General features: G+C 42.2%; 1 protein-coding gene across 1 annotated transcript in view; it reads right to left on the reverse strand.

Annotated features, from left to right (window-relative positions):
• LOC104488127 (mitochondrial ribonuclease P protein 3-like) overlaps positions 1-7,842 on the reverse strand; it is a gene marked incomplete at its 5' end in the record, with an annotated part of 39,311 nt that extends 31,469 nt beyond the window's left edge. The window contains one exon of the mRNA XM_010133727.1: positions 7,671-7,842. Coding sequence (XP_010132029.1) covers positions 7,671-7,842 — 172 coding nt within the window. The remainder of the gene's footprint in view (positions 1-7,670) is intronic.
• Between the last annotated feature and the right edge of the window lie 2,936 nt (positions 7,843-10,778).

Below are 10,778 nucleotides of genomic sequence, written 5' to 3' on the forward strand. Positions count from 1 at the left end.
TCAATATTAACACCACCATTTTTGAAACTTTTCATCTTCAGGCAAACCACACCACAGAGTGCTAAACCAGGAAAAGCTTGACTTGAATGCTTAAATACAATCTAATGGGGGTGCTATAGAAAGACAGTGGGATAACAGAAAAGCAACACATCATGACCTTCATGAAAAAGACAGCATCCCAAGTGAGGCAAACTAGCACGCACTTACACACAGTCCATAATATCCATGTGGAAAAATTCTACGAGTATATCAGACAGTCAGATACACCTCCATGCTGCTTTCCCAGCTATGCTGGTACAAACCTTTGAAGAAAATCTGAACAAGAAACTAATCTAGCTGGGAAAAAAAAAAAACCAAAACACCAGAAAACAGAACATTCTGTTTTCCTCTGGGTTTGTGCCCTGCTTACCCTGGGCTGTGCTCACTTGAAGGGGCCAAAGGGGCAGGAATGAGCAGCTGCCGGGGTGGTACAGTTAGTTATGCTAGTTCAGAAATCACACTGCCACCAAATGCTTCTGCTAACTAGTATTTGCAATCTCAAGAGAAACAGCAACTGTTCTGAGGGGCTGAATGGCACTGTGTGTTCTACCCCTATTTTAATATTTCTAGAAACAATCCAGAAAATTATAAACCTACTCACCCAGCATCTGTACATGGTAATATGGTTGAAACGATTGCTGACAATTGTGCAAACCCTCTGGAATAATGTGATCTGGTAGGGTTTAATGTGCACACCTTTTGCAAAAGGGCATCTCTAGAAATTCTTTCCTTGTGTCAGTGGAAAAATAGGTAAGCCAGAACTAGATGGCACTAATTAGATTTTCAAAAAACCTGACACAAGACTTCATATCGAGCAACTAAACCCCTGAACTAGTTACAGCATTAAAACAAGAAAAAAACAAAGGGTCGTGCTAGAAAATGAGCACATATTTCAAAATTCTATACTAATTCCCATATATATGAAATATTTTACAGATATTTAGGAAAGGGAGCTGGAGACCAGCTGGAGACCAGCTTCTCAACTCAGAAGGACCTGGCAACAGACCAAAGATCAAATGGTAAAGGACCATTCGATAATGCTTACGTTCCATGAGGTAACATTTAAAAGTGTCTTAAATCAGCATGTGCTTGCACTAACTTTACTTTAGAAGTATTATCAAAGAACTTTGCAATATTCAGAGACAGCAAACACTTTAAAAAGGATGGTAGTGTACACAGTCTGCATTATGTAAACATGTCTCAAAATCCTACTTAGTGGAACGCATGAACTGCATGTAAAGGACCATGTCTCCACGGCGTTCCTGATCAAATAATCTCCTTAAAAATCAGCTACTCAGGTAATTCTGCTTAGTTTAATTCTTTAGATAAAAGTTACCGTTCTGAATTCACGTTTATGGCCCTGTCTGCCTCTGTGATCAGCTAATGAACAGAAAAAAGAAATACTTTGTCAAGATATGTCATTCTTAAACTTTGGTTCAGTTTCTTCTATTTCTCTCCATTTCTTCTTATAGGTTCTCATTAATGTAAGGGAGATACAAATCTGAGAAAAATCACTGCACTAGCAAACCACGTTTGCATTTTGCTTATCAAGATGTTCAGATCAGTGGATCAGTGGAAATGAGTTCAGGTTAGCAACCATATTTTAACCAAATAACTGATGTTCAAAAAAAAGTAAGATTCGAACCAGATTTTTCTTTCTTGCTTGCACTAACTGGAATACAAAGCATGTATCATGTTAGGAAAATTTCCAAATACAGAGGTGACAAAGTAGTAGTTTAAAAAGACCTTGGAGGACAATGAAACAGGCTTAGACAGTGGATTGGAAGAAAGGAACATTCTTGTGTTGGAGGGTGGCCTAATTTTGCTGCATAACCATTTGATGGCAAAGGAAACCAAGTGACCTGAACAAAATTCCAGCTCATTCCTCACTATATAAATCGAGGAAGGGAGGACTGTGGACCACCGCACAAGATCCTACCCACTCCCAAGAAAGATTCTCTAACACTGAGGTAGTTGAGGGAAAGAAAAATGTGCTGAATTTATAATGTTTTCATCTAGATCTATTTCTTGCTGCTAAGGAAGCAGCTAAGTCTTTTATCCTCCTGCCAAAACACTCTTTGTGCTTCTGTTTGCTTCCATTATCAGGAGCCTCTGGGGAAAGGGAAGATGCAAGAGAAACCTTAGAAAAATTCCAGCTGCCTTTGTCTCTCACCACCCGTTTCCCATTTGGTCTCCCGTCTTCTACTTTTCCCTCCTCCCAGAAGTTCCCTCCCCTCTAGCAGATCATATCACAAGAAGGATGTAACATCCACCCTGAACTAAATGGAGGCAGAAGAACAGAAAGTGAGCAGGATAAATGCCATAGCTTGGGCCTCAGTGCTCCCAGACTCTGCGCACTCTACTACTGCGATTGTCTCAACACCTGCCATAAGCCATTACCTGTGTTCAACCCTATCTGCAAGTGTATTTCATTCTAACTGCAATGCTAACCCTATCCTTACCTACAAGCAAATGACCACAGCCTTCCCATAACTAAAAATTAGCCACAAGGCAACAACGGATTTAGTCATCAATCTGCTATTCCCACTATCTGCAAAACCTGTAGAATTAAACTGATCAGCCCTGGCCATCCTATAATCAAAGAGCAGCTATAAGCAAGAGTTCTGATTGGTGTTGCAGACTAGATAACACATTTGTCCTTTCCGATGCTCTGGCCTAACCACAGCCATATTAAGCAAGTGCTTCAAGTATTTCAACTCTCCAATATCAACTTTTATCCTCATCTTATCCATAGCCTACCACCAACACATACCCGAAAAGCTACCAGTAAGCCCTTCATCTTCATTGGCATTAGCTCTTGGAGAACTAATGAACTTGGAAGTCTTCAACAATAACTCAAGTTCTCCAGCACCTGCTGCCCAAAACACTAATCCCCAAACACCACACTTTCAGGACTTCCTAGATGCAGCCATAACAGGTTCTTCCATTCTTGCCATCCTAAAACCCCAGCCTACCTACAAGTCAGTAACTCATACCCATCCAGAACTTAGTCATAACTTGCTCATCTAAACCAACCTCAGCGTTCACCCTACTCTTGGGCCTCTTAGAGGAAGGAAGGAAGAAGGGAGGTGGGGGGGTGGCAGAAAAAAAGGAAAAGAAAAAAAGAAAAAAAAAAAAGCAAGCTCAGGAATCTCCATGTTGAAGCCCAAACTCATCCCTAATCCTAACCCTAACTACAGCTCACCACCCCTATATCCGTCTCCAGAACTAACAAAGTTTTCAACCTACCGTGGCACCAACAGGATTTTCAACCTGCCAGCACGACTCTTGCAGAAGCTTGATCTGAATCCAAGTGCTGCCATATAAACCGAACCCTAGCAAAGTGACCACCCTGCCACAAAACCAGCGAGAAGACGTGCAGTCATTCCCACCTGAGAAGAAACCACAGGTACTGTTCCTGCCCAAAAGAGCCCCCAACCCAGTGCAAGGGGCTTTGCAACATTTAGCAACACACACATTTTTGCACTCCCACTGTAGAGGACAAACAGTCCTTCCCTCCATGTTTCCTTCCCTCAGAAAGTTCTTTGCTCGCTGGCAGTGACAGCGGGGAGGTAACATCTACGGAAACAGAGGTAGAGGAGGTAAAGGGCACCCATAGCCTGGGCTGTGGCACACACTCTGCACACAGTATCAGTTGTTTGCTGGCAAGGAGTTGTCCCCTCTTCAGCTCCTGATCTTATCAGGCGACACAGCAGGCCTAACTGAATTAACCAGCCTTCTCTTCTTTAAAGAAGCCATGATATCCAGATGCAAAAGGGATGGCATCTCAGGGCAGGTGAGGGTAGCTCACCTTGGAAACAGCTCAAGTGCAGGCAATTTAGCTGACTGTGACCACAAGCTGAGAGTCAAGAAAGCAGGTAAAAGAATGAAAAGATCACACTGAAGTTGGGAGCGAAGGCTCTGCCAGATGAGGTTAGGGCAGACTGTGTCAGACACAACCCTCTCAGAGTTTGCAGTACATAGGGTTTTGCGAAGTAACGAATTACGCTGTTCAGAAAAAGACTGACATATATCACATAGGGCTTTGGGGCAAATCATGCAGCTGAGAAATACACACGTGTGGAGGGAGAACCAAAGCATTATAGAAAAAGGTATCAATCTGAAAGTAAGAGATAGGGCTTTATTTTCAAGGTTCCTTTGAAACAGCACAACCTCAGCGTTATTTTTGCGACTGATTGAGATGAATGGGTCACTTCCTCTTACCCTTCCAGTCTCTTACGTTCTACAAGAACATGTAAAACCCCTCTATACACTGAGCCCAGATCTAGCATGGGGACTTTAAATGCCCACAAATCCACCTCCTCCTGCCTTCCTGACAACACACACACATCTCCCAAGTGCTTCCTTCCACTTACACAACAGTTTCAGGCTAATCAGAGGTGAAAAGTATGACAAAGGGAATAAAATTACTGCATTTGTGTACTTGAGAGAAACACCTGGGAGCAGCTGCAACGTTAAAATTGTCACAGCAAAAGCTGATTCTGCCTCTCAGTCCACCAACTGTATCACATCAGGTACAACGGCACAGCTCCCAACTAAATGCAACCAGAGCAAACAGACATCCAGCTGAACACACCATCTTGACATTGGTACAAAAAGTGACAGTACTGTTACAACCGTCTTCCTTCCACAACAGGCTGCGAGGCTGCAGCTCGCTATATTAGATCAATCATCATATGACATCCTAACAGACCCTTCAGTAGTTGTGCGTAAATCACAGAACCGTTTTGGATGGAAGAGACCTTTAAGATCACCGAGTCCAACCATTAACCCAGCACTGCCAGGTCACCACTAAACCATGTACCTCAGCACCACATTGACATGCTGTTAAACCCCTCCAGGGATAGGGACTCCACCACTGCCCTGAGCAGCCTCTTCTGGGGCTTCACAACCCTTTCTGTAAAGAAATTTTTCCTAATACCCAATCTACACCTCCCCTGGCACAACTTGAGGCCATTTCCTCTAGTCCTGTCGCTTGTTACTTGGGAGAAGAGACTGACTCCCACCTCACTCCAACCTCCTTTCAGGGAGTTGTAGAGAGCAAGAAGGTCTCCCCTTGAGCCTCCTCTTCTCCAGGCTAAACAACCCAAGGTCCCTCAGGCGCTCCTCATCAGACTGGTGCTCCAGACGCTGCACCCTTCATAAAGGTCTGAGCCTATTTTTAATGTGTAACATGTCTTTCCTTGTCACAGATAATTAGTTCATGCAAGCATCTTTTCAATGTATTTGTAAATACTGTTCACTACCGTTCTGATGTACAAACATAAGCTGTTTTGATTTTCTTTCCTAACGCTAATTACAGAAAAGATTTTTTTAACCACAGCAGAACAGATTACTTTTGGGGGATCCTGAGTAAACCAAATCTTCTACCCTGATCACATTTATTCTTAAGTGAGAGAAATAAAATCAAATAAAGCAATGATGCTGTTGCAAAAGTAAGAGACTATTCCTCAGCGAAACATAATTTTTAAAAGGATTCCAAATGCACTTCATATTCAATTTGAAACATTATTGAAAAAAAGAAAATGTTTAGAGCTTGAAACAACTCACTGTTTTCCTGAATAATCATTTCATTGCAAAGGGCATTAAAGAAAACTAGTTAGGAGAAAAGAAGGAATAGAAAGCTAAAATGTTTTCTATTTGAATTGCAGCTACTACAGAAAAGTGACTGACTGGAAAATGGAAACCCCCTCTCTCAGATAGACTTGAGTACATCCTATTTTCAGCCTCCTCACCTAGTTTCCCCTCTGGAAAACCCTGGCTGCAGGAGAAGTCACACAGTCTGGCATACCTAAAATGGGCAGCATATTTTCATCACCACATGTCTGCTTTCACAGCACAAAGGCAACTAAAAAGCCCCGAATTTATTTCTGGAAACTTCTGACACATCGTGACACTGTTTTGCCTCTACCCCCACATCATCCATACTCAAAATTCACTGCGGAAGCAGGCTTTGAGCTGTGCAGCCAACAGTAAACACACCGAGTTCATCGGCATTCAGCCTCCCAGTGACTGCCTGCTGCTTCGGAACTGGAACAAGATCAGGTTGGAACTAGCGAGTGGGTGGCCCCAGAGTGGTAAGCGAGGGAATTTCAGCTATCACGTGGACTAAAATCTACTGACATCAAAACTTAACCTCATGAGTGAAGGCTTTGCTCCATTAGGTTGCATTCATTTGGTCAGTCAGGCTCTCAAACAGGAGGAACATCATTTCCACTACTGCTCAGCTTGGGCATGAATGCCCTGTTACCCAGAACTCCCTTCCTAAATCCCCCCCTTCAACTGGTACTGCTCATCTCTGCTCATCTTGTACTTGACACATTTGAAATTTTCAAGCTAGCAGTCCCACAGGGAAGAGAAATGAAACTTCACAGACTAAACAGTTAACTAGTTAAGGAATGAAGTTTTGTTGTTGTTATTTTTACTAAGCCAATCTCCACCGTGACTTTCACAAAGCTTTCTAGAGAACAGTTGTACAATGTGCAATAGAATATATCTTTTTGTTTATCTTATAATATTATAGAACACTAGTACCCTTTAAATACTTAAAATTATTGCTACATTTTTAAGGAAAATGTTTCTCCCCTGTACATATCACAGCTAGATCAGCTAAAAGTCCGGAACTTCGGACAAAATCTATGTGGACGTTACATGCCTGAACAACAGGCTGCCTGTACTAGAAGGACCCCAACACTGTTTCAGGTTTCTGTAATAACTGTTACACATGCGCAATGTCTGTCTGCAGAAAGCCTGAAGCATTAAACCTGGTGTCCTCTTCCATGCTTTGAGAACAGGTGCAGAAGTGAGGTGCAGCAACATGACATCAAGGCCTGTAGAAGTAAAGCGAAGTCCCCCTGGGATGTGGCCCGGGCTCCATCTAGTGGAGCTCAGCTTCAATCCCTACGTCACGGCTGAACCACTGATCTCCAGACAAGGTGGGTGAGAAAGAGAGCTGCCATACAATGCCTGGGAATTACGCCCTCTCGTATGTTTACAATGACCTCTGGAAAGCTTGATACCCCTCATGTACACTGTAATTATAAATACGAAAATGTGTCATGAAAATTGAGAGGCAGTTGGTGAACTGTGAAAGTTCAAAACAATGATTGGTTCTTTATTGTTTCTGGCAAACAGCTGCCCGACAGGAAAATCAAATATTCAGTACATAAGCATAAACTTCAGATACGATACTGAAATTGAGAATACCAGGACTTCTATTTTTTTGCAAGCTCAAAATATTAGATGTCTTAATTTGTTCTAGTTCCTGGGGTTTTATTCAATTTTTAAAATTGAGCTTTTGAAGGATTAAAAGATTCCCATACCTTTAAAATTTTTTAATGTAAAACAATTTTGCATTTAAATTATTCCCATATCCATTAACAGCTGGCAAAAAATATAAGAACAAAAAACAATATGAAAAAGGTCAATATTTAGACCCACTTTATAAACACAACTGAAAAAGGTACACTGGATACTTCAGTATCCAATGGCCTATTAATTAAACATTAATTAATAATTCTTAAGCAAAGAAGAAAAGATTTGTGGTGTTTTCCAAGTATCTGAACACTAATTGTGTATTACCCTCTGAGCGAAGGATGTGCAAGACCTACCTGTGGGCTTGTCTTTCTGAAAGTGTCAGTTCCATGTATCACATCCCTGATTATCCTTTCTCTGAGGTTATTATACTCCTCTTCAGTGAGGTCACTGTCCTCCAACTGATGGTTGCAAACTGGGCACTGTCCACTGTAATAATAGTGAAACAAGAAAATAAAGGGATAAAGACTTTTAGATAGGAAATACGTTAAATTTTACTGACTTATTGAGCATCTATGTATGAGCTCAATTCTTTACAAGCACTGCAGCACAGTACAATCATCAGAAAATTAGTTGTACTCTTTCTGGGATCATCCAAAAACTACTAACATCCCTAGAAGTATTTTTCTGTGATTTAGTGGGAACAGGATCAAATATTTAGCTCTAGAGATGTTTCACGATTTGGGCCTAAAACTCTGCATGAGAGCATGGAAATAACAAAAGGAGTATTTAAATTTTCACCAGTATTTCTTCAGGCCTTGAGAGCTCAGAATTCAACTCTCAGCATTACCACAGATTTCCCCATCTCCAATATTTGGAGGTTTCCCTACCACACAGGAGAGTCACCATGAATACACACAGCCCACATCTCAATGTGGGAAGGTGATGTTGCTGCACTGGCCTGGCCAGTTTCCTGCGTCATTCACATTGTCTGCATCTCAGCACTTGCTTTCCCTGTTGCAGGGCCAGCAGCTATGGTAACAATTGAAGTTCCACAAATTCATATGTTGCTTTGTCTCTGACACACACAAGAACTCTCCACTGATCTGTGCATGCATATTTTAATATTAAAAGACCAGAGATTGAAAATCCATCATAAAAGAAAATATTACAGAATAAAACAATAGGGGATGGGAAAAAACAGACCTCAAACTCTTTAGTTTCTTCAAGAAGTGCTGGCATGCCATAGCAGATCCTGAAACATTTTCCAAAACAGCAAAAGTTCTGGAGGCCATGCTACAGAGAACACACAGATCCACACCAGCCAAGAAGCACAACTTTTGCGTGCCGAACCACCCTAGTGCTGCATAAACTTCCCAATACTGGGAAAGGCCACCAAGAGAATCACATCAAGAGCTATGAGTTGGGTATTTGTTCCTACAGCCTGCTAGCACAGCACACACATGGATGCAAAACAAGAGAGGCCTAACTTTCATGGCCACCTCTGGATTTTTCTATGATTCCCCAAAACTGTATTCTGAGAGAAAGAACAAACATCTTATTTTAATACTTAGCCTTTTCTGTGGTTTCATGTCGCACAGCCACAACCTCTGCCCTAACACATAGCCTAAAGGAAATCAAACTGGAACCGTCATCTTTTCCATGCCCCATTGTTCCCCACTTTCCTTTCCTAGTCATCTCTCCTGAGAGCTCTGATAAACTAAACAATCAACACAATGCGCAACTCCTTACCCAGGTCAAAAATCTATGTCACGCATCACCACCACGAACCAGCCTCTGGGCCCAGCACAAAACCAGCATGTAAGGTGGAGTAACAGTGGAGGACTGACACCAAACAACAGGCACCTCTGTGCTTGAATTGTGAACTACGTTAACCTTTCTTTTTTTTTGCCCCCTCTAAAAAACTTACCTGCAAGTTTTGCACATACACTTTCTAAAGACAAAACAAAGAGCTACAAATATGTGCAGACTTCATGGATGCCCTTCCTGACCTGCATCTCTGATCATGGGTTAAACCCAGGTATTTTTCTAGGCTCAGCTCTTCAATAACGAGCTTAAAAAGGAAAAGAATTATAGTATGGTTTGGGCTGGAATGGACCTTAAAGATCATCTAGTTCCAACCCCCTGCCATGGGCAGGGACACCTTCCACTAGACCAGGCTGCTCAAAGCCTAATCCAACCTGGCCTTGAACACTGCCAGGGATGGGGCATCCACAGCTTCTCTGGTCAGCCTGTGCCAGTGCCTCACCACCTTCACAGGCAAGAATTGCTTCCTAATATCTAATGTAAATCTCCCCTCTTTCAGTTTAAAGCCATCACCCCTTGTCCTATCACTACATGCCCTTGTAAAAAGTCCTTCTCCAGCTTCCTTGTAGGTCCCCTTTAGGTACTAGAAGGCTGCTATAAGGTCTCCTCTTCTCCAGGAACCTTCTATTCTCCAGGCTGAACGATTCCAGCTCTCTCAGGAGTGTCTTCACAGGAGTGGTGCTCCCGCCCTGTGATCATCTTCATGGTTCTCCTCTGGACTTGCTCCAACAGGTCCAGGTCTGTCTTACACTGAGGGCCCCAGAGCTGGACAGAGCACTCCAGGTGGGGTCGCACCAAAGTGGAGCAGAGGGGGAGAATCACTTCCCTTGATCTGCTGACCACGCTTCTTTTGATGCGGCTCAGGATGTAGCCAAGAAATTGTCAGGTAGGACATTAACATACACTAAGGAAATTCCCAGTCGGTCATGTCTATTCTCAAACACTTCTTCCAAGAATACTGGACATGAGATCCAGCTTGCACCTTCATCACCAGACTGGAGAATCCAGCCACAGTGCCAAGAAAATAAGCAGAATCTAGTAGCTACTCCAGTGGGCAATAAAATGGTGCTTAGTCTGAAGGGGTCTTTGGTTCTTCCTGGCTGAAAAACGACTTTTTTGCTGCTTGCTCCCCTTGAAGCTTCTCTTACATGCAGGACATGTTTTTTCACAAGGTAGGATGTTTCACATTTCCTCTGTTCCTCTGAGCCTATATTCACCCAGCTAGGCGTAGTTTGAACGGAAGGAGTACCATTCTTCTCCAAATCCATTCAAGTATCTTATTTTCACAAGCACAATCTCAGAAATGAATCGTAGGATTTGAGCTTTAATTGTTAAAATTAAATGAGTGAAAAATGTTCTTTAACTATCATACAGCATCTTGTCGCCACTTTGTCCACAGATACTTAATCCATGATAAAACCCAAGGTGATCTAAGCTAGTTTAGCTCTCAAAGTCTGTAACAGAGTTTACAGGTAGTTAACAAGCTACTTCCAAACCAAGACAATAAACATTAGAATTTTAAACCCTAAATGCTGACGAAGTTTGTCTAGAGTTTGGTGAAATATCCTGTTACAGTATCGTGACACACGCACACACACACACTCTCACATAATAATAATAATAATAATAATAATAAT

The sequence above is a fragment of the Buceros rhinoceros genome, unplaced genomic scaffold (assembly GCF_000710305.1).
Source record: "Buceros rhinoceros silvestris isolate BGI_N320 unplaced genomic scaffold, ASM71030v1 scaffold12203, whole genome shotgun sequence".
Classification (NCBI taxonomy): domain Eukaryota; kingdom Metazoa; phylum Chordata; class Aves; order Bucerotiformes; family Bucerotidae; genus Buceros; species Buceros rhinoceros.